Source organism: Dipodomys merriami, unplaced genomic scaffold (assembly GCF_024711535.1).
Source record: "Dipodomys merriami isolate MVZ:Mamm:240054 unplaced genomic scaffold, mDipMer1.0.p SCAF_1842, whole genome shotgun sequence".
NCBI classification, from domain to species: Eukaryota; Metazoa; Chordata; class Mammalia; order Rodentia; family Heteromyidae; genus Dipodomys; species Dipodomys merriami.
The window spans coordinates 29,620-52,738 of record NW_027203207.1 but is presented as its reverse complement, the minus strand read 5'-3'; the positions used below and the strand labels follow the sequence as shown (position 1 = coordinate 52,738).

The 23,119-nt window shown below is 55.3% G+C and overlaps 1 protein-coding gene and 2 long non-coding RNA genes across 6 annotated transcripts; 1 reads left to right on the top strand and 2 right to left on the bottom strand.

The window, feature by feature from the left end:
- Positions 1-285: 285 nt before the first annotated feature.
- Positions 286-4,831, bottom strand: LOC138830148 (uncharacterized). Of its 2 annotated transcripts, XR_011372880.1 has the most exons (7): positions 4,727-4,831; positions 3,957-4,026; positions 3,679-3,766; positions 2,657-2,791; positions 2,276-2,343; positions 1,649-1,781; positions 286-393 (listed from the first exon to the last, which is right to left on the bottom strand). It is a non-coding gene; the product is annotated as an uncharacterized lncRNA (long non-coding RNA). The 2 variants fall into 2 exon arrangements; XR_011372881.1 differs by lacking the exon at positions 2,276-2,343.
- Positions 4,832-10,211: 5,380 nt separating this feature from the next.
- LOC138830151 (uncharacterized) lies at positions 10,212-14,773 on the top strand. 3 transcript variants are annotated; one of them, XR_011372884.1, is made up of 7 exons: positions 10,212-10,612; positions 11,714-11,754; positions 11,955-11,978; positions 12,826-12,855; positions 13,214-13,255; positions 13,361-14,565; positions 14,672-14,773. It is a non-coding gene; the product is annotated as an uncharacterized lncRNA (long non-coding RNA). The 3 variants fall into 3 exon arrangements; XR_011372883.1 differs by having other exon boundaries at positions 13,214-13,473; XR_011372882.1 differs by having other exon boundaries at positions 13,214-14,565.
- Positions 14,774-16,415: 1,642 nt separating this feature from the next.
- LOC138830150 (arylsulfatase L-like) lies at positions 16,416-22,766 on the bottom strand. Its single transcript, XM_070026583.1, has 8 exons — positions 22,704-22,766; positions 22,497-22,590; positions 21,725-22,151; positions 20,463-20,596; positions 19,589-19,723; positions 19,336-19,498; positions 18,386-18,507; positions 16,416-17,737 (listed from the first exon to the last, which is right to left on the bottom strand). The coding sequence occupies exons 1-8, from the start codon at positions 22,764-22,766 to the stop codon at positions 17,391-17,393; spliced, it is 1,485 nt and encodes a 494-aa protein (XP_069882684.1). The 3' UTR covers positions 16,416-17,390.
- Between the last annotated feature and the right edge of the window lie 353 nt (positions 22,767-23,119).

The window sequence follows — 23,119 nt, the reverse complement described above, 5'->3', positions numbered from 1 at the left end:
ATGTGTATAACACAATAAAATACTGTGTAAAGTTAATATTTGCTAATAAAAAGGCAAAAATTCATTCCAGTTGTTATAGAGTCATATGTTTCTTTCCATTTTTTGCTCAGATATTTCCCTGATAAAGTAAAAGGAGAAATAGGTTTTGTTTATTTAGAAAGACAAACTTGTCCAATTAGCATTAAATTATTCTAGTTAATTACTGTCAATGTGAAATTGCTCAACTTAATTATTATATTTAGAATATGTCCAATGCACTCTTCAAAATATTACTCTATAGGCATATACTTTTTGCTGGGGCCAGCTGCTCCATGTCCCGGTGGAAGACGTTGGGAGGGTTGCTGATAACCGGGCCCAGGGGTGCCCATGGCAGAAGGAGTATCCAGCTCCCCTCTGTCAAAGGAGACACAAAGCATGGATGGACCTACTGAGAGCTTCAGGGCATAGCCATCCAACTGTCACAAAGGTCCCTGGGAGAACTGTTTTATGGTGACAGCCCTAGGGCCTGACATCAGGGCCCCAGCGCTGTCCCCGACTTTCTTTGTCTCTAGGGGAGCACTCTTTCACCTGAGCCACGGTGCCACTTCCACCTTTTTCTGTGTATGCAGGACCTAGGAATCCAACCCATGCTTTCTTGCATGCTAGGTGAGCCCTCTACCTCTAAGACACAATCTCAGCCCTGGATAGCTGTTCTTCTATGACCCCTCAGGCTGTCTCAGGACAGTCTCCAACATCTATACCAAGTCACACATCTATACCGAGTCTCTCAACAGCAGCCCTGGCTAGAAATGAACATACTCTGCTGTGTTGCCCATCATATTCAGCACCTTTGTACTCTGTGCTCCCTGTCAGATCCTCCTTGTTAAGCAAGACCCCCTTTTCAAGTGCTGCCTCCAAGAAGACCATTCCGATCACCTTGGCAGAGCAGGAGCCTCTCCACTCTGCAGGCTGCCGGCTTGTCAGGCTCTGCCTTCCAGCCAGTGTGGGTTGACAGTGCATGAAGGGAAAGGCCTGGATTCCACCACCAGATCTCTGGAGGCCCTGATACACCACCCAGGGACAGGTGTTGTATCACACCCCATGAGAGGGGGCTTGAGGCCCTGGCAATGTGTGGGCAACAAGATGGGGCCATTTCTTTGTGTGGGCTTGAACTGAGGATCTGGGAGCTGCTCTCTGAGTTTTATTGCTCAAGGCTGGTGCTCTACCACTTGAGCCACAGCTCCACTTCTAGCTTTTTGGTGGTTCCATGGAGAGTAGAGTCTCACGGGCTTTCCAGCTTATAGCTGGCTTCAAACTGTGATCCTCAGATCTCAGCATCTGGAGTAGCCAGGATGACAGGCATGAGCCTGAGCACCAGGTGATGGGCACCAAAGGTTGTTTTTTTTTTTTTTGCTCCTGTTTATCTCCTGTCATCTAGCAAGCCCAAGTTAAAATAATCAGTTACAGGGGATCAAAATTCTCTCTTAGGTCAGTTAATCCAAGGAGATAAAGTGTCTTTGGAAAAGGCTAGTCTGAGTTGGCTTAGGGGTATTTGTGTTTGTGTGTGTGTGTGTGTGTGTGTGTGTGTGTGTGTGTGTGTGTGTGTGAGTGAGAGAGAGAGAGAGAGAGAGAGAGAGAGAGAGAGAGTGTGTGTGTTGGGGATACCTACCCTCATCTCTGCAGTGCCTCATCCTCCCAGCAGGGAGTGTATCCAGGATCCTGACCCCAAGGAAGGTGTTTGGGGGAGGGTAGCAAAGGTCACATCCAGGGGGATGATCCGAATTCTGTCCTGCAACCTAAGCCTGGACAGATAAAGGAGAGGAGAGGTTTAGGGGAACATCAAGGGGAGCCCCTTACCTTTGGCTACAAGTACAGAAGAAAACTGTATCCATCTTTCTTGGTAGTCAGATAAAAGTTGTACACTGTTCATTTATTTTATGATTGTGTTAGTCTTAGGACTTGGATTCAGGGTCTGGGTGTTATCCCTGAGATTCTTTTTTCAAGGCTGTGGCTCTACCACTTGAGCCACAGCACATCTGGCTTGTGTGTAGGTTTGGGGAGGGAGGTAGTTTATGGGAGATAAGAATCTCCTGGACTTTCCTGCCCGGCCTGGCTCTGAGTCATGACCATCAAACCTCAGCCTCCCGAACAGTCAGGATGATGGGTGGGAGCCATGAGCTTCTGACCACCACCATCCATTTATAATCCCTTAGGCCAGGGCTGGGCCACCCACACTACACCTACTTGTTGGGAGTAGGAAGCAGACATGAGTGGGTTTGATACTTCAACAGCCTACCTATCTTTGAGCATTGTTCTGGGTCAGTCTGATGCGGCTTCCTCCTTATCCATAGCAATGACTTGGCTCTGTCACAAGAACAAATGTCCTCCAGGAGGTGTCAGGTCTGGGCTCTTTCCTCTGCACCCCACCCCCCTAACCAAAACTACACTCCCCAGCAAAGGGTAGTAGACAAGGAGTGTTTTCATTGTCTTATAGCCAGGCCCTGACCAGATAGGTGGGGGTATGGGTCAGAGTCCCGGGATCGTGCTGGGCAGGGGGACAAGGCAACATCTCCTCATCCACTTTCCTTCAACGGTGTAGCAGAGGGATGTGAGGAAGGAATCAAGGGATGGACAATGAATAGCCATCACAGTCTAGCCGGGGTACAGAGGGGCTTACCTCATGAAGCTAGTTCAACAGGCTGAGCAAAACAGCTCCTGACCCTCAGCCCACCTCCAGAATGAGAGGGACACCTTGGGTTCCAGCCACATGGGGATGCTGGGCCACCTCCTCCAGCACCTATTCAACCAGTTCCTGAAAGAGAAAGAGAGAGGGATAGAGAGAGAGGGAAAGAGTGGGGAGAGAAAAAGAGAGGGAGAGAGGAGAGGGGGAGGAGGGGGTGAGAGAGAAAGAAAGAGGAAGAGAGGGCCAGAATTACACTTAAGCCAGGTGCTGGTGGCTCAGACCTATAATCGTAACTACAAAGGAGGCTGAGATATGAAGATCGTGGTTCACAGCTAGCCCAGACCGGAATGTCTGTGAGACTCTTATACTCAAAGAACCAACAGAAAACCGGAAGTGATGCTGTGGCTCATGTGGTAGAGTGCTAGCCTTGATCTAAGGAGCTCAGGCACAGCATCCAGGCCTCAAATTCAAGCCTCAAAAATGAAAAAGTGGAAGTCCCACCACAAGAAGTGGACTGAATAACACCCACTGTCCTAGGAAGTATGGCAGAGAAGTCAGGCTGAGCTTCCTGTCAGCTGGAAGTCATGAGTAGGTCACCTGGCTTCTCAATGCCTCATTTTCCCCAGCTGCAAGACTGAATACAGTGAAGGATCCCCTTCCTCATGGGGATAGGTTAATGATGAAAGAAAGCCATGTTTTGTTTCATAATCCTACACTTGTTGCACGATTTCTTCATGTGCTGTGGAACCAGCACTGGAACCTTTCATCCTGTATGACCCCCTCCTCTTCCCCCACCAAGACCTGGCACACACTGTAACGGTTTGTTGGATAAACGAATGAGCATCTGTCTATGACAATACTACAGAAAAGTCCCATCCAATTCAGGTAAGCATCCTGGGTGGGGGCAAAGCCTGATGTAGCTCTCCAACAGTTCTACCTCCTCCCTCTTCCCACCCTCCTGGTGCCACCGCACTTAACTGTTTTGGTTCCAAGGATGTGAGCCATGATGTACTCACTGTATTTTGGGGCCTCTGGGATGCCTATCTTCTCAAAGATCTCTGTCCGGCCACTGACCAGCTGTGTGGCACTCAATTCTCCACTCAGCTGTGAACAAGGTTGCCCTGAGGTGAAAGCCTGGCTCAAGGGGCCTCCTCTCCACTCCCTGGGGCCAGACAGGATGGTCCACCATATCTGGCCCCCAAGTTTCATGTTCCAGAGATAGGACCCCTGAGGCATCCCAGGTCTCTGAATCTCCCAGAGTCCAGTACAGTTCCTGGGAATTGTCTCTACTCACAGCTAGTAGGCTGCAGATAACAAGGTCACAATCTCTGCTCCCCATGACATCCTCGACTGTAGTGATCACCCTAGAGAGAGGTGGAGAAGTATCGGCAGCTGTCAGAGAAAGGCAGTCAAGGCACGACGTTCATAGCAGGAGACCATCTGGCTTGGGAACTCTGCTTGTGCTGCTTGAATGTCATTGTTTGGTGGCTGAAATGGTCCATCTAATTTGACCCAGAATCCCAAGCATTAGTAGAAATTGCCAGCTTCAAGGAAAAAACCTGGAAAAGCTGGCATTTCACATGTCCCAATCAAACTTAAAGGGTTCCAAAGTCAGTGGTCCCCTTTTCCTTCCAGACAGCCTACAGCAGGTTATAGAAAATGGCATTCAGAGAGCCTCAGGTAACTGCCATGTCCTGATCCCAAGTAGGCTCCAGCAGAGGGAACACACTTGCCTACCATTGCGCAGCTGGAAACAGCCCAGGAGGGACACAGATTGGAGTCTGCAGAACTCCAGGGAGGACTGCCCACCAGTGCACTGCCCCTGGAGGGAATCCATGCCACCATTGGGGGCCTGGAGCCCCCTGCCAAGATGTACACCGCCAATACCCTGGGTAAGATTCCCCTCTCATCCTTGGTCGTGGTGAACCATCTGCCATGTCACACCGATCGTCACTTCCCAGACCCTCCTAGATTCACAGCCCCTGCCCTACTACCCCCATCTCGTTCCCTATTTATGTTTGGCAGACTCATTCCCAACCTTGAATTAGCTCCAACTATACACACCAGAGCAGACTGTCTGGCTGGAAGAGTGCGGCTGTGGTCACAGTAGCCTCATGAGCCTTCTGGCTGAAGACAGAAGAGCAGGTGTCCACACTGGTCTGTGGTTCACACAGGCCTCCTAGGGGAGACCCATTCAGGCCCAGGAGTTACTGTGGGCTGCAGGAAAGGGGAAGAAAGAGGTGGAAAGGAACATCTACTGAAACCTTCCCTAAAGGAGCCATGAAACGGTGAAAGAGAAAACAAAAATTGTGGCTGGTCTCCTAATGGGCATTAATGAAAAAAGAACAACAAATAAAATGCTTTTGCTCTTTCTAGACCCAGTGACTTAAATATATTTTCATTGTTCTCATCCTGCCTGCTCTCCCAACAAACACACACACACACACACACACACACACACACACATACACACACTCACACACACACACACACACACACACAGAAACACAAACACAAATCTAAATCAGTGACAGAAGACTCATCTCTCTCTCTTACACACACACACACACACACACACACACACACACAGACACAAACACACAAACACATAAACACAGACTCAGAGCAGTGCCTTTCTGGAGTTTGTTACTTTCTCATCTGAGCAATGTACCAGTTTGAGCAGAGGGGTTCCCTTGTCAGAACTAGGGGCAACCACCCAAGGGGAACAATGCTCTAATTATGCAGAACCATCCTGCCTCCCCCTTTCTCCATTGCCAGCCCCTTCCTCTTGGGAACATCCAGCTTTGACTCCTCATTCACCAAAACCCTAGGCCAGGACGCTGGGTGAAGGAGTCCCGAGACACATGGCTCCTCAGATCCTGGACAGAAAACAAAGCAGGGGGTCATGGTGCCTCCAGAGTGGTGTATGACCTGGGGTGCGGGCGTTGTTGGGGACTTTGATGGGGTCCTAAAGTCTATATACATGGATAGAGTCCCTACTTTCAGCCTACATACTTTGGGGCGACTTGGCAGATTCTTGGGGAGGACAAGGAGACCAGATGGACTGGGAGCACTACCAGAAGCTGGCAGAGCTGGGAAATGTGATCACCCAGTCAGAACTGTTGACAGCTGGGGTTGGGGGTACAGGCTGGTGTATGTTTCTCAGAGGGGGTGTGTGTTTCTCCCAAATATCCACTTTCTATCTGACCCCAGTGCCCTCACCTCTCTAGTGGGCTCTTCTGGGAATGTCCTCAGGTGAAAGGGTGACTGAGCACAGAAAATAAGGGCTCACACAGCAAGGGGGCCTATCTTCTGTATCCAACACCCCCCTCCCCAGCAAAAAGGAAAAGATCTAAGAAGGCAGGTGTGGAGGTGCTGCTCCCCATCTCTGACTAAAGGCAGCAGGTTCCCACCAGGGAGAGGAAGGGTGCAGATGCATGGCTGTGTGGCTCCCACTGCTCCAGACCAGGGGCTCTGTGGTGCCCCTGGATGGGTGCTCCTCACCCATCCCTGCAGCTCCCATTTTCCTGGGACACTGGATGCTAGGGATGGGGTTGGGATCCCCAGGTCAACACCCAGCTCCAACCCCCACCCCTGGGGTGCATTTGTGGCAGAGCCAGGGCGGACTGTGGGGTGCTGGGGAGATGCAGGTAGGACAGGAGAGGGGAGGCGAGAGGTAAGGTTCAGGGTCCGCGGGGGTGGGGTGGAAGGGGTAGAGTGGTGGAGTCACAAGGTGCAGGGGTCACGCCAGGTGCTGGCCTGCAGGGCGGCCACTCACGTGAGCTGCTGGGAGAAGCTGTAGGCTGCGACTCTGGGTGTGCGACCTGAGTCTGAGGACCTGGGGCGGGGACCAAGTCAAGGCCACAAGCCCCACAGGGGTGCGCCATCTCCGCCAGGTGACTGCAAGAGGCTCCACCAGTCCGAGCCTGCAGCACCATGTTTGAAAGGCAGCGCTGCTGGGAAGGAGCGGGGGGGGGGGGGGGGGGGGTGTCTGCTGGTGCATGGCCGGGCAGCGCTCAGCCTCTTCTCCTTCTCCTCAGCCGCTGTCGCCCCCTCAATGGCCTCCTCCCCTGTGGCCGCCGTCTCTGCCTCAGCAGCTGCTGACTCTCCTGTGCTCCCCTAACCGGGACCTCAGACTCAAGGCCGCCATGGCTGCTACGTCTCCGAGGGGCTACACGCGGCCATAGCCTGCCATGCAGGCTCTGCATGCTCTATGCAACCGGCCAGGACCCACGCTATGATCGGAGCAGCCGCCAGCCACTGAAGCCGTTTCCACTGGTGCTTGTGTTCATGCTCGCTCTTCTCCCAGCTCTGTTTCTGCCCCACACTCCTCTCCTGGGCAAACCCGCCCCTGCTGCGCACACACCCCTGCCCCCTTGGGCCCCTGGCCATTGCTGCCACCAAAGTGTGCCCCTGGGCCCTGCCCCTCCTCCCCTGGGCCCAGCCCCCCAGCCCTGGCCACAATTGCAGCCCTGACTGGGCCCTGAGGCTTCCAGACCATGGCAATTGCAGCCTTACCTCAGCTCAGCACTACCCCCCACCCCCAGTACTGGTCCGGGAGATCAAATCTCCCCTCAGCCCCACTCCTGGAGGAGACTCTCCTCCATCCCCCTCCACTCCACACACCAAGCAGGTGCATAGTGAAACTTGTGTGTGTATGTGTGTTTGTGTGTGTGTGTGTGAGTGTTGGGGATAACTACCTCTCAAGGACTCAGAACATAGCACCCTTTGGGATGACTCAACACACAGCACACTTCCAAAAACAGCACAAAGCACCCTGTGTAAAGGACTCAGCACACAGCTCCCTTTGAGGACTCAGCATGTAGTATGCTGGGTAGAGTACTCGGCAAACAGCACCCTTTGAAGGGCTGAGTATAAAGCACCCTGTGTAAAACATCCAGTGCACAGCACCCTTCAAAAAAATCAGCACATAGAACAATTTTGAAGGGCTCAGCACATACCATACTGTGGAAGCAATCAGCAAACAGCACCATTTGAAGTACAGTACACAGCCCCCTGTGTAAAGGACTCGGCACACAGCACTCAAAAAACTCACCTCATCCCTCTCTTCGCAAGGGCTCAGCACATAGCAGGACCCTTTGGGATGCAGTAGCTCACCACACCTTTTGAGGGACTCAGCATACAGTACGTTGTGTAATGGACTCAGCACACAGCACCCTTTGAAAAACCCAGGATGGCCCACTCTTCTCAGGGACTCAGCACATAGCACCCTTTGGGATGACTCACCAAACAGCACCTTTTTGAGGACTCCCCATGTGGGAAGGACCCAGCAAATAGTGCCCTGTGAAGGACTCAGCACATAGCTGTATGTCACAAATTCAGCTGTCATTAGAATTAGGGTGCTTTCTTCAGTATCACCATTCTTCAGAAATACTGCACAAATCATAATAATTCACATTTAGACAACCTGTGTTTTATGGGGGAAGGTCAGCTGGGGTCTTGAACTCAAAGCTTGGGGGCCCTGTCCCTGAGCTCTTTGGTTCAATGCTAGAGCTCTACCACTTGGAGGCACAGCTCCAATTTTGTTTTTTTGGGTTGTTCTTTGGCAGGTCTTATGGTGATAAGTAAGGCCAAGTTGGGGTATCTGTGGGCAAAGGCTCTTAGCTCAGCCTGGAGCTGACCTCTCCCTTTTTTGTGCCCGTGGTAAGCCAGGTTTCCAGGAGCTCTCTTGGCCTAGGGTGGAACAGACCTGCTCTGGCATCAGCAATCAGGGTGAGCAAAAGTCAGCTTGGCTCTGGTCACTTCCCCAAATTGAACTCTAGAGGATGATGGCACAGGGCCGCATGTTTCACATCTGGCCCCCAGGGTGCAGGAGTAGCCCACCATAGGGATAGTACTTGAGAGTTGTGTTTACTCTTGCTTCCTTGGGGCCCCATCATGATTCAAAGCCACCCTGGACAGGAAAGCCCTTGAGACTCTTACCTACAATTAACCATCCAAAAGCAAGTGGGGCTGTGGCTCAAGTGGTAGAGCACTAGCCTTGAGCAAGAAAACTCTGGGATAGAGCCTATGCCCTGAGTTCACACACACACACACACACACACACACACACACACACACACACACACACACACACACACACACACACCACGTGCATGCAAAATCAGAGATTTCTACACTACAATCTTTTCCCACTAAGCCTGATGGCTGCTGGCCTAGGTATTTGATGCATACACCACCACCTACTTCCTATTTATCTGAGGAATTGCCATATGGGTTTGGGAGGGGGGAGAATCATCCTAGCTGAGAATGTGGCTCAGTGGTAGAGTGGTCACCTAGCATGCCTGAAGCCCTGGGTTCTATTCCACACAGAAAAGGCTGGAAAGGGAGGTGGGGCTCAACTGGTAGAGTGCCAGTCTTGATCAAAAAGAGCTCAGGACAATGGCCAAGCCCTGAGTTCAAGCCCCAGGACTGGAAGAACAAATCTTTGTTGGTGGCTTTTTATTTTGCTTTGAAAACAATTTATTCTTTGTGATAAGCATAACATGGGCCTCTTTCCTGGCCACCAATGGGCCATTAGATAACCCTTGAGTTTGGGCCACCTCCTGGCAGCCTCTGCCCTACCTGACCCCCAGTTTAACCTCCCCATCACCCGGCTGATGGAGGCCTGAGAGAAAGCCACCTGGCCACCTACTTCTGGTGGCTGCCAAGGCTTATGAGAGTCAGTATGTCGCATAGAGAGTCATCATCCACATCAGTTTACAGGAGAAAGTGGGGGAGCACTCCTCCTCTGAGCCTGGGAGCTGTGGGCAGATCTGGATGTGGGGCATCTGGGGCAGGACATACTCCTTGGGGGAGTCCACTATGGGGTCGGGAACCCTGACCTCTCCTCTGGCAGTTTCCATGCTGTCTTCAAGTTGCAATTCTTCAAAACCTTTCTGCTCCTCCCTCATTTCACCTACCACAGGCCCTGAGGCATCTGAAGCAGTGCTGGTGGTGGGGAGCTCAGCCTGTGCTGGCATCTGGGGACTGCTGTCTGTGCCTTCCCCTGTGAGGAGCAACAGCAGCTCCCACAGCACTGTCCTCTTCTCCATCTTCTCCTGGGACAGCCAGTGCATGCACTGGGCTTTCTCCCAACACAGCTCACTCAAGACCAACCTCTGCTCTTTACATACCATGAGGGACTCCTCGATGGTTCGGATGTGTGCCGAAAGCTGGCTGCATCAATGGTGGAGCTCACCTGTTGGACTCTGGAAGTCCACCTCATCAGGTAGGTCATGGAGGAAGCAGATTTTCTTTTCAGATGCCCATGTGTCCCTCTTCCCATCCCCATGCATGCTGTGGTGGCAGCTCATGGGGCAGAGGGCCTGTGGCTCCAGCTCAGTCTGTCACTGAGCTGCCTGGTGGCCCGGGTGCCTGCAGTGGGCCCATGCTCCTGTGGCAGGATTTTCCCCCTGTGGATCTCAGCCTCCGAGTGTTCTAATAGAGCCTAGTCCATCTACCAGGCAGCATGGAATGTGGGCATGGCCACTATTCTTGTATCCCATTGGTCAAAAAGAACCATGAAATAATGGGGGTGTGGCCGGAATCCTGTGATGCATGCAGAATGGGCAGAGTCAAGATGACAGTGGCTCCCCCAGCCCCTTTCCCAGGGAACTCTGTCCAATTCAGTTGGGGACAAGAGGGTGACGTGCTTTAGCTGGATGGCTGCACAGATTGTTGTGTATGTCTGTTTGTTGGCAGTCCCAGACCTTGAACTCAGGATCTGGGCACAGTCCATGAACTGCTTTTCTCAAGGCTAGCCTCAACTAGTGAAGCCACACGGCTCTACTTCTGGCTTTGTTGGCACTGAATTTGGACAGGGGTTTCAAGGACTTTCCTGCTTAGGGTGACTTTGACCATAGCCTTGTAAGTTTCAAGGAGGACCTGTGCTGCTGCTGCTGCTGCTGCTGGCCGCCCTGCTCTGCGGCCTGGGCCCAGGAGGCCGGGGTGAGGCCTTGGTGGTTTCTAGTTCCCCCACTCTCTTTGGTGGTTTCTTGTTCTCCCCCCTTGGTGGTTTCTAGTTCTTCCCTTGGTGATTTCTAGTTCTCTCCTTTTTGGTGGTTTCTAGTTCCCCCACCTTGGTGGTTTCTAGTTCCCTCCCCAGTTTGGTGGTTTCCAGTTGTCCCTCTTTGGTGGTTTCTAGTTTCCCCCCCTCTCCTGGTGGTTTCGGGTCCCCCACTTTAGGGCGTGGGGCTGGGCTGGGGTTGTGGGGTGGGGAGGTGGCAGTGGATTTTCAGGTCGGGCCAGGTTGTTGGAGGCCAGGGCCTGGTCCTGTTGGCCTGTCTGTCTCTGTGTCTGTTTGTCTGTCTGTCTGTCCATCTGTGTCTCAGTCTGTCTGTCTGTGTCTCTGTCCATCTGCTTCTGTCAGTCTGTCCATCTCCTCTCGGTCTGTCTGGCTGTCTGTCTCCTCGCAGTCTGTCTGCCTCTTGGTCTTTCTGTCCACCTGGCTGCCCATCTGCTTCTCCTGTCTGTCTGTCCGTCCATCTATTCGTTCTGTCTTGGTCATCCAGCCATCCCTTGTCTGTCTGTCTGTCTGTCTGTCTGTCTGTCTGTCCCTCGGTCTCTGCATCTGTCTGTCTCTGTCTGTCTGCAGGTCCATCTGTGTCTGGGCCCCTATCTGTCCATGTGTCTGTCCGTCTCCTCTCTGTCTGTCTCATTGTCTGTCTGTCTGTCCATCTGCCTCTGGCTCTGTCTGTCTGTCTGTCCATGTGTCATCCTCTTGGTCTGTCTGTCTGTCCATCTCTGTGTCTGTCTGTCTGTCTGCCTGCCTCTCAGTCTCTCTGTCTGGGTCTATCTGTCCTGTGTCTGTCTGTCTGTCTCCTCTCTGTCCATGTCTTCCTCTCTGTCTGTCTGCCTCTTGTTCTGTCCACCTGGCTGTCCATCTGCTTCTTCTGTCTGTCATCTGTCTGTCCTGTCTTGATCATCTGTCCATCCCTTGTCTGTCTGTCTGTGTGTCATCCTCTCGGTCTGTCTGTCTGTTCGTCTCTGTGTCTGTCTGTCTCCCCATCCGTCCGTCCGTCCCCAGCACCCATCCTCTTCCCCCCTCAGGCCAGGCTGACTTTGACCTCGCCGACGCCCTGGATGACCCAGTGAGTCCTGACCTCTCACCTTTCCCCCCCATGGCTTCACCCTGGCCGCTAGGCCTCATGTGGGGCCTTGATCCAGCTGTGGGCCTGAATCCCATGTGACCCTTTGCCACCCACTGAGGCCTTGGGTTCAGGGGTCAGGGGGGGTCAGGGAGGGGTCAGGGGAGGTCAGGGGTCACCACCCTCTCTCTCTTCGCCCGCAGATCCCACCCCGAAGCCCAGTTCAGGTGAGTGGGGTCCTCCCCCCCTTCCCCACACCAGGCCCACTCAGGGTGGGGAAGTTGAGGCATGGCCCACTCCTGGCACACAGGGCTGTACCCGCAGCTGCTCAACCCGCCCAGGCCGCGACCCCCGGGTCGGGATGGAGGTGGGCGGGTCAGGAGGGGTCAGGGGGGTCAGGGATCAGGGGAAGGAAGGGGGTAAGGGGGGGAGGCCGGCCTCCATCTTCCCTTGCTCTCTCACCGCAGACGTCACCTCCCGCCCCGATGCCGGCCTCCACCCCAGCCCCGACCCCCGCCAGGCGCAGGAGATGAGGACATGGAAGGGGGGGAGGCCCGGATGTGGAGGCTGGGGATGGAGCGGCCCGGATGTAGAGGCCCAGATTTAGGGACCCCAGTGTGGAGGCCCGGATTTGGGGACCCGGATGTAGGGACCCAGACATGGAAACCCAGATGTAGGGACCCGAATGTGAAAGCCTGGATGTAGAGACCCCAATGTGGAGACCCAGATGTAGAGGCCCGGATGTAGGGACCCCAGTGTGGAGACCCGGATGTAGAGACCCTAGTGTGGAGACCCGGATGTGCAGACTCCAGTTTAGAGACGCGGATGTAGAGACCCCAGTGAGGAGGCCCAGATGTAGAGATCCGGATGTAGGGACCCGGATGTGGAAGCCTGGATGTAGAGACCCGGATGTAGGGACCCCAGTGTGGAGACCCGGATGTAGAGGCCCAGATGTAGGGACCCAGACATGGGATCACGGATGTAGGGACCCGGATGTGAGTACCCCGATGTAAGGACCCAGATGTAGGGAACCCGATGTGGAAGCCGGGCTGACCCCGCCCCCTCTGTTCACAGGTGGCGGTGGAGGCTATGGAGGCTCACACGGTAAGACGGGGAAACCAAGGCAGGGGGAGGAGACCCGGATGTAGAAGATGCGAATGAGGAGGAAGGGATGTAGGGACCTGGATGTAGGGACTTGGATGTAGGGAACCTGGATGTAAGGACCCGGATGTAGGGACCCAGAAGTAGGGACCCGGATGTAAGGAACCCGGATGTAGGGACCTGGATGTAGAGACCTGATGTAAGGACCCAGATGTAAGGACCTGCATGGAGGGACCCGGATGTAGGAATTCAGATGTGGGGACCCGGATGTAGGGACCTGGATGTAGGGAACCCGGATGTAGGGACCCAGATGTGGAGGCCGAGCTCCCAGGGCCGCGTCTCTCCTCCCCCTCTCCCCCAGGTGCTGGCAATGAACATGTGATCCACGGAGACCCCCCCCAAGGTAAGTCCCGCCCCCTCGACCGCCCCACTTCCGGTCCCTCGTGATCTGGGCCCGGGTGTGACCCACGGCCTTCAGGACCGCTGCCGCCTCCACTTCCGGTCTCAGTGCGAACTTCCGGTCCGGAGAGAAAAGGAACTTCCGGTCTCTGAGTTCCTGGGGACTTCCAGTACAGATTGTCTTGGGACTTCCGGCCTGCATGAGAACTTCCACTCCTGACAGTATGTGAACTTCCGGTCCAGAGTATTGGAACTTCCAGTCCTGATTGGGAACTTCCGGTCCCTAGTATATAACAACTTCCAGTTCCGACTAGGGACTGCTAGTCCCTAGTGTATAGGAACTTGCGGTCCTGATTGGAAAGGCACTTCCGGTCCCTAGTATATACGAACTTCCAGTCTTGACTGGGCACTTCTGGTCCCTAGTATATAGGAACTTCCGGTCCTGACTATGGGCACTTCCGGCCCTGACGATGGGGAGTTCCGGTCCCTAGTGTATAAGAACTTCCGGTCTTCACTGTAGAGACTTCCGGTCCCTAGTATATAACAACTTCTGGTCTTGACTATGGGGACTTCTGGTCCAAGTGTACAGGAACTTCCGGTCCTGATTGGAAGGGCACTTCCGGTCCCTAGTGTATAGGAACTTCTGGTCCTGATTGGAAGGGCACTTCCAGTCCCTAGTGTAGAGGAACTTCCGGTCCCTAGTGTATAAGAACTTCTGGTATTGACTATGGGAACTTCTGGTCCCTAGTGTATAGGAACTTCCGGTTTAGACTGTGGAGATTTCCAGTCCCTAGTACATAGGAACTTCCCATCCTGACTGGTGATTTCCGGTCCCTAGTGTAGAGAAACTTCCGGTCCTGATGGGAAAGGCACTTCCGGTCCTGATTGGAAGGGCACTTCCAGTCCCTAGTGTGTAGGAACTTCCGGTCTTGACTGTGGAGACTTCCGGTCCCTAGTATATAACAACTTCTGGTCTTGACTATGGGCACTTCCGGTCCCTGTTCATGGACACTTCCAGTCAAGGCTGTGATAGCACTTCCGGTCAGGCACCCTTGTCCCCCCCTTCACCTTGGCTCGCTTCCTGTTTCTGGGCACTTCCCGACCGGAAGTTGCAGGGAGACGCCCCACCGCCCTTCCCGGGTGTGTTCTCCCCCGCACTTCCGGGTCCAGTCCCGCTCCCTCCAGGCAGCGCGCTGGCCCATGTCGTGTCCCCCATCGTGTCCGTGGTGGTCGTGGCCCTGGTGGGTGCCGCCATCACCTACTTCTAGTCTGGAGGTCGCAGACGCTGCTTCCGGGGCGCGGGCCAGGATGCAGGTGGGAACCACCCCCTCCCAGGGTGCTCGGATGAGGAGAGGCATGGGGCGGGCCTCACATGATCCCCCGCGGGTGGCTGCAGCTTGTGCCTCCCCTCCCCCACCAGGCCCCGCCCCGGTGTGAGGCTGGATTCGAACCTGGGGCCTCAAGCAGCAGGTGGAAGCAGAAGTGGAAGGAGCCTGGAGGGGGAAGGACGAATAAAATCAACATAAAGTGTGCATGCGCGCTGTCAGGCCTGTCTGCCCAACCCATCTTTCCATTGTGCATGCGTAGGCTCCACCCCTTTGGAGCCACTCCCTGCACATGCGCAGCGTTTCCTTCCCCTCTGGCGTCTGTGCAGTGTGGAGACAGGCGCAGGGCGGGACAGGATTGTGATGGACAGCTAGAGCGTCCCGTCAGTCACTTGTGGGCGGGGCCTCGGCTTGACATGACGTAAGATGGCGTAGGAGGCGTGGCCTGGAGGTGAATGACAGCCCGTGTGGCCATCTAATTGCAAGGGGGCGTGGCCTGAAGGTTACAGACAGGACAAATGTCCACACAACAGCCAGAGGGTGGGACCTGGAGGAGACAAACAGCCCCTGTGGTCTTTCAACAGCCAGGGGGCGGGGCCTGGAGGTGACAGACAGCCCCTATGGCCTTCCAACAGCCAGGGGCAGGACCTGGAAGAGACAGACAGCCCCTGTGGCCTTCCAACAGCCAGGAGGCGGGACCTGGAAGTGAAGGACAGCCCCTACGCCCATACATTCACTAGTGGGCGGGACCTCTGGGTGATGGGCATAAACAGAGTCCACAGAACTAGCCACGAAGGGGCGTGGCTTCACACAGATCGAGTCTCCAGCTATTGGCTTGGCAGGGGGTGGGGCCCAGAGATGATGGACAGCACGCCCTGCCTTTTAACCTCACCCAAGGAAGAGGCCGAACTGGACCCGCAGCTTCCCTGGGTGGGAGACAGGCGTGTCAGCCAATCAGAGCAGGGGGTGCGGCTGGAGGAGTCCCCGGGGAAGCCAATGGGGCCCTCCCTCCAGAGAAGACCTGGATATCATGCAGGTGCAATGCATCCTAGGCCTAGGGAGACACAGACCTCCGACATGACTTATCCTACTGCAATAAGGAGCTATAGGCCCACCTGGGTCAATCCCTGGAGAGGTCATTGGGGTCCCCTGGGACAGGCACAGAAGGGGAAGAGTTTGAAGGCCTGGTCATCCACCCATCCATCCACCCAACCACCCCCCCCCAGAGTGGTCCAACATCCAGGTACCCCACATCTCCAATCCCGCTGGGCCAATCTGAATCCGAGTTCACGTAGTTAGGAGGACTGTGGTGTGAGGTCCAATCAGCAGCGAGTTGGATTTGTGGGGGGGCTAAGGGGCGTGTCTTACAGCTGGACCAATGACAAGGGAATTAGGAAAGTGAGGGAGGGCTTTCATGGAATAAGCCAATCAGGTGTGAATCTAGGTGGTGGGACGTCCTGGAGGAGGGCGGGACCAAGCTTGTATCCTAGCAACCCACCGGAAATGGCCTGAAATGGAAGGCAGGACTAGTTCTATACCCTAGCAACCACCAGAAATGATCTGAAATGGAAGGTGGGACTAGTCCTATACCCTAGCAACGACTGGAAGTGACCTGAAATGGAAGGTGGGTCTAGTCCTATACCCTAGCAATGACCGGAAGTGGCCTGAAATGGAAGGTGGGAGTAGTCCTATACCCTAGCAACGACTGGAAGTGGCCTGAAATGGAAGGCAGGACCAGTCCTATACCATAGCAATGACCGGAAATGGCCTCAAATGGAAGGCAGGACCAGCCCTGTATGCTAGCAACAACTGGAAATGACCTGAAATGGAAGGCAGGACCAGTGCCCGGCCTCTGACCCCCGTGACCGCTGACCCTGCCGTGCGGTACGGTGCTCACGAGGTTTTATTGTGTGGGAAGCTAGAGGAGAGAGGCCCGGATGTGACAGGGCTCCGGATGGGAGGCTGGGGAAAGGCCCTGGATGGGAGGCCCGAGGTGGAGGTCCAGGATGAGAGGCTCAGGATGTGAGAGTCCCAGGATATGTGAAGCCCTGGGTCTGAGAATCCCATGATGTGAGACTCTCTGAATGTGAAAATCCCCGGATGTGGGAATCCCCAGATGTAGGAGTTCCCAGATGTAAGAGTCCCCACATGTGAGAGTCTCTGGATGTAAAAGTCCCCGGATGTGACAATCCCGGGATGTAGGAATCTCTAGATGTGGGAATCCCTGGATGTGAGAATCCCTGGCTGTGGGAATCCCCGGATGTGAGAATCCCTGGATCTGAGAATTCCCGGATGTGAAAATCCAAAAATGTGAGAATCCCCGGATGTGAGAGTCTCTGGATGTGAGATTTCCCCAGATGTGGGAATTCCCTGGTCTGAGCATCCCTGGAAGTGGGAATCCCCGGATATGAGAATCCCCGGATGTGGAAATCTCTGGATGTGAGAATCTCCGGATGTGAGAATCACCGTATGTGAGAGTCTGTATGTGGGAATCCCCGGATGTGAGAGTCTCTGGATGTGAGACTCTCCGGGTGTAAAAGTCCCCGGATGTAGGATTCCCCGGATGTGTGAATACATCCCCGGGAATCCCCGGATGTGAGTCCCCAGAAGTGAGAATCCCCGGATGTGAGAATCCCCAGATGTAGGAATCCCTGGATGTGGAGAGTCTGTATGTGGGAATCCCCGGATGTGGGAATCTCTGTATTTGAGTATACCCGGATGTTTAATACTCGGATGTGAGTCCCTGGATGTGAGAGGCGCAGGCCAGGATCTGCCGTAGCACCGGGCAGTTGGGGGTTGGGGGTCGGGTCGGGGTCAGAGGTCGGGGATCAGGTGGTCGCAGGCACAGAGCGGTCCGGGCACGCAGCAGGGCTGCAGGCGCGGGCTCCAGGTGTTGTGTGCAAGGGCGAGGGGCGGGGCCGCGCGGGGGCGGCACGTGCGCAGCATCCGGGCCACTGCAGCCTCCACGCGCCTGCGCGTCGCCATCGGGCCCCGCAGCGGGCGGGTCTCCCCCGGGTCTGCCGTCAGGTCAAAGAGCAGTGGCCGCCGGTGGCGGGTCATGCACCGCCTGGAGCAGGCGCAGGCAGGGAAACCGAGGCAGGCGCCCGAGCCCGGCGGGTCGAAGCACGGAGTGGCGAAGTGCAGCTTCCACACCGTGCAGCCTGCGGGGGGTGGGGAGAAAGGAGTAACATCCGGGGCCTCACATCCGGGGATTCCCATCCGGGAATTCACATCCAGGACATCACATCCGGGGATTCACATCAGGGCATTCACACGCAAGACCTTACATCCGGGATTCCCATCCAGGACCTCACATCTGGGTATTCACATCCGGGGATTCCCATCTAGGACCTCACATCCAGGGATTCACATCCAGGCCCTCACATCCGGGGATTCACATGCGGTACTTCACATCCGGGGATTCACATGCGGGGCCTCACATCCGGGACCTCACAGCCAGGGATTCCCATCTGGGACCTCACATCCGGGGCCTCACATCTGGGGATTCCCATCCGAGGCCTCACATCCGGGATCTCACATCCGGGGCCTCACATCCAGGGATTCTCATCCATTACCTCACATCTGGAGTCTCACATCCGGGAATTCCCATTGGGGACTTCACATCCGGGACCTTACATCCGGGGATTCCCATCTCATGCCTTCCATCCAGGTCCTCACATCCCGGGATTCCCACATCCGAGGATTCCCACATCCAGGTCTCCCACCCCAGGCCTTGCATCCGGGTCCCTGCGCGCTCGCATGCAGCCCCCTCCCCCGCCCTGGGGCCCCGCGGAGGTTGAGGCACTCACTTGGGCGGTTGAACCAGCGCACGGCGTGCAGCCGGGCCTCGCAGTAGTGCAGCAGGAAGTTGTGGCCTGCGGCCTGCGCCGTCCTCAGCAGCACGGGCATCAGGTCCCGGCCGTCCACCTCCCTGCGGGACCCGGATGTGCAGGCTTCTGAGCGCTCAGAGACTCGGATGTGCAGGCCAGAGCCCCCAGAGACCCGGATGTCAAGGCTTGAGCCTGTAGAGACCCGGATGTGCAGGCTTCTGAGTGCTCAGAGGTCCGGATGTGCAGGCCAGAGATCCCAGAGACCCAGATGTCCAGGTTTCTGAGCCCTCAGAGACCCGGATGTGCAGGTCTAAGACACAGGCCTCTGGTCTTAGAGACCTGGATGTGTAGGCCTGAGGCCTCAGAGAGCCGAATATCCAAGCTTCTGAGCGCTCAGAGACCCGGATGTCCATGCTTCTGAGCCCCCAGAGACCCGGATGTGCAGGCCTGAGATCCCAGAGACCCGGATGTGCAGGCTTCTGAGCCTTCAGTGACCCAGAGGTGCAGTCCTGAGCCCTCAGAGACCCGGATGTCCAGGACTGAGACCTGGGCCTAGGTACTCAGAGACCTGGATGTGCAGCCCTGATGCCTTAGAGACCCCGATATGAAGGCCTGAGTCCTCAGAGACCCAGATGTCCAGGCTTCTGAGTGCTCAGAGGCCCGGATTTGCAGGCCTGAGCCCTTAGTTACCCGGATGTAAAGGCTTCTGAGCCCCCAGAGACCCGGATGTCAAGGCCTGAGCCCCGGGTCTTGGGTCTTAGAGACCCGGATGTGCAGGTCTGAGCCCTCAGAGACCCGGATGTGTAGGCTTCTGAGCCCCCAGAGACCCGGATGTGCAGGCCTCAGCCTCCCCCCCTCGGGATCCCTGAGGCCCCGGATGACCCCCCTTCCCACCCACCCCGTGGGGACCCAGGCCGGCGAACGACTACCTGTCCGCCGGAACCCAGCCCCCGGCCAGGCGCACCACGGTGGGGAACAGGTCCATGAGGCTGGTGGGCTCAGGCACCAGGCGCCCTGCAGGCAGCGTCCCGGGCCAGCACGCCAGCCCGGGAACCCGGATGCCACCCTCCCAGCCACCCATGCCTTTGCCACCTGCAAGGGGGGAGCGAAGGGCAAAGGTCAATGGCGGGGTCGGGCCGCGTGGGAGACCCCCCGCCCATCCTGCCTCAGTTTCCCCCTCGCCTCGGTGCACGCTGTTGGAACCCCCGAGGCGGGCGCCCCCAGCCCGGGCCTCCAGCGAGGCACCGTGATCCAACGTGAAGTAGACAAGGGTGCAGCGCCCCAGCCCTGCGCCGTCCAGCGCCACCAGCAGTCGCCCTGTGGGGGGGCAATGGATCCGTGCCTCAGTTTACCCCCAGCGTCCACCGTGCCTAGGTTTACCCCCAACATGCACCATGCCTCAGTTTACCCAACATGCATCGTGACTCAGTTTACAAATTTCCATCGTGCTTCAGTTTATGCCCAATGACTCAGTTTACCCAACAGGCACCGTGCCTCAGTTTACCCCCAATGCTCACCGGGCCTCAGTTTACCCCCATCCCAGTGCCTCAGTTTACTCAACCCACTCACCTCATCCCCGTGCCTCAGTTTACCCAACATGCACCATGCCTCAGTTTACACAACATGCCCAGTGCCTCAGTTTACCCAACATGCACCATGCCTCAGTTTACCCAACATGCCCAGTGACTCAGTTTACCCAAATACACCGTGCCTCAGTTTACCCCAATACCCAGTGACTCAGTTTACCCAAATGCACCGTGCATCAGTTCACCCTGAACATGCACCGTGCTTCAGTTTACCCAACATGCACCGTGCCTCAGTTTACCCAAGTGCACCATGCCTCAGTTTACCCCCAACATGCCCAGTGACTCAGTTTATCCAAGTGCACCGTGCCTCCGTTTACCCCAACCCATTGACCCCGTTCCCATGCCTCAGTTTCCCCCATCCCGCTCACCCCATCTCCGTGCCTCAGTTTCCCCCAACCCACTCACCCCACCCCCGTGCCTCAGTTTCCCCCATCCCACGCACCGTGCCTCAGTTCCCCCCCTGCACTCACCCACCATCCAGTCAAGCTCCTCCACGTCGCCGTAGGCGCCGTGCGAGCTGCAGCCCCAGAAGGCGGGTGAGGTGACCAGCGGGACGTGGACGTGGAGGAAGGAGACGAGGAGGAGGAAGGGGCGGGCCTGGTGCCTGCGGACCCACGTCAGACCCCGCCCCCATCATCAATAACCTCACCAATAACTGACCTGATCAGATATTGCCAATAATCGATCAGATGATTGATAATCGATCCTGATCTGATCGAAAATACCAATAATCGATCGTGATGTGATCGATAATACCAATAATCGATCATGATCTGATCGATAATACCAATAATCAATAGTGATCTGATTGAAAATACCAATAATCGATCGTGATCTGATCAGTTATTACCAATAATCGAACAGATCTGATCAGTTATTACCAATAATCAAACATCATCTGATCGATATGACCAATAATAGAACATGAGCTGATCAGATATTACTAATAATCGAACAGGATCTGATCAATAATACCAATATTCGATCGTGATGTGATCGATAATACCAATAATCGAACATCATCTGATCGATAATACCAATAATTGAACATGAGCTGATCAGTTATTACCAATAATCGAACATCATCTGAACAGTTATTACCAATAATCGATCATGATCTGATCAATACTACCAATGATTGATCGTGGTCTGATCTGAGGTCTACCAGATGTCTCTACAGATCTACTAGATGGAACATCCAAGGACCTGAGGTCTACCAGATGTCTATAGAGATCTACTGGATGTAACATCCTGGGACTTGATTCTACCAGATGTCTCTGCAGATCTACTGATGGAACATCCGGGAACCTGAGGTCTACCAGATGTCTATAGAGATCCATTGATGGAACATCCGGGGATTTGAGGTTGACAGTTGACTATAGAGATCTACTGGATATACATCTGGGCACCTGAGGTCTACCAGTTGACTATAGAGATCTAGTAGATGTACATCAGGGGATCTGAGGTCTACCAGATGTCTATAGAGATCTATTGATGGAACATCCAGGGATTTGAGATTGACCAGTTGACTACAGAGATCTACTGGATGTACATCCGGGGATCTGAGGTCTACCAGATGCCTATAGAGATCTCCTAGTGGAACATTCAGGATTTGAGGTTGACAGTTGACTATAGAGATCTACTGGATGTACATCCGGGGATCTAAGGTCTACCAGTTGACTATAGAGAACTAGTAGATGGCATCTGTCCCCCTCCCCGACCCCAGGCTGACCTGTGGATGAAGGCCTCAGCCTCCCGCAAGAACAGCCCCGTGCTGGCCTCGAACCTCAGAGGCTGCTGGACGACCTGGTGATCCCTCATCAGGAAGCAGTCGGCGTGGACGATGAAGACACCTAGGAGGCGGGAGGTGCAGGCCAGGAGCAAGGCCCCACATCCGGGGCCCAGCACCCTGGGCACCCAGCGCAGGCCCAGCAGGCCCGTGAGCTTCCCAGCGGCCAGGCAGAGCTGGGAAAGAAGCAGCAGCTGCGCCCCCAGGTCCAGGGGCCCTTGCAGACACGCTCGCTTCTCCGAGGGCTCCGCTTGCAGGCAGTCCCCCATCAGGGTGAAGGGGACCCCGAAGAAGGAGTCGAACCTATGGTTCAGGGGGTGGTGGCAGTGGTGAGTGGGGGACTCACAGTTGAGGCCCAGGTGCCATTTGCCTGGAGGGGAAGAGATGGATGGATGAGTGAATGGATGGGTGGATGGGTGGATGGGTGGATGGATGGTTGGATGGATGGGTGGGTGGATGGATGGGTGGATGGATGGATGGATGGATGGATGGATGGATGGATGGATGGGTGAGTGGATGGATGGATGGATGAATAGGTGGATGGGTGGATGGATGGATGGATGAGTGGATGGATGGATGGATGGGTGGATGGGTGGATGGATGGATGGATGGAGGGGTGGATGGATGGATGGATGGGTGGATGGATGGATGGATGGATGGATGGATGGGGGATGGGTGGATAGATGGATGGGTGGATGGATGACTTCTCTCTTACCTATGAGGCCGGTGGCATATCCCTGCTGCTGCAGGATCTTGGCGAAGGTGATCTCGGAAGTGGGCAGCCCGCCAGACACGGCCGCCCACCATGCCTTCCAAGAGAGAGGAGAAGGACCCTAGGTCAGTGATGATGGCGTCCTGGGTAAGGAGGGGGCATCTAGCACCTTCAAGGGGAAGGCCTGCTGTGTCTGGGATAGCCTGGGACCTGCCCACCCGGGGTGGAAAGGACCCCAGCCCTGGGAGCCCTCGGGGGAAACCAATATGGCATCACTTCCGGTTTCCTGGTGGTTCAGGGGGGAAGTCCCAGAGTCTCAGGGATTTGAACCTGAGATCCTCGGAGAAGTCCTCCCCTCCCTCTGGTTGACCTCAGTGCCCTAGATGTTGGGCCTCAGTTCCCTGGATGTTGGACCTCAGGTCCCCGGATGTTGGATGTTAGTATCCCGGATGTTGGCCCTCATCCCCGGATGATGGAGTTCAGTGCCCTGTATGGTGGATATCAGGACCCCAGATGTTGGACTTCAGTTACCCGGATGTTGTAGCTCAGTTCCCTGGATGTTGGATCTTACTACCCCGTATATTGGAGCTCAGATTCGGGTATGTTGGCCCTCAGATCCCCAGATG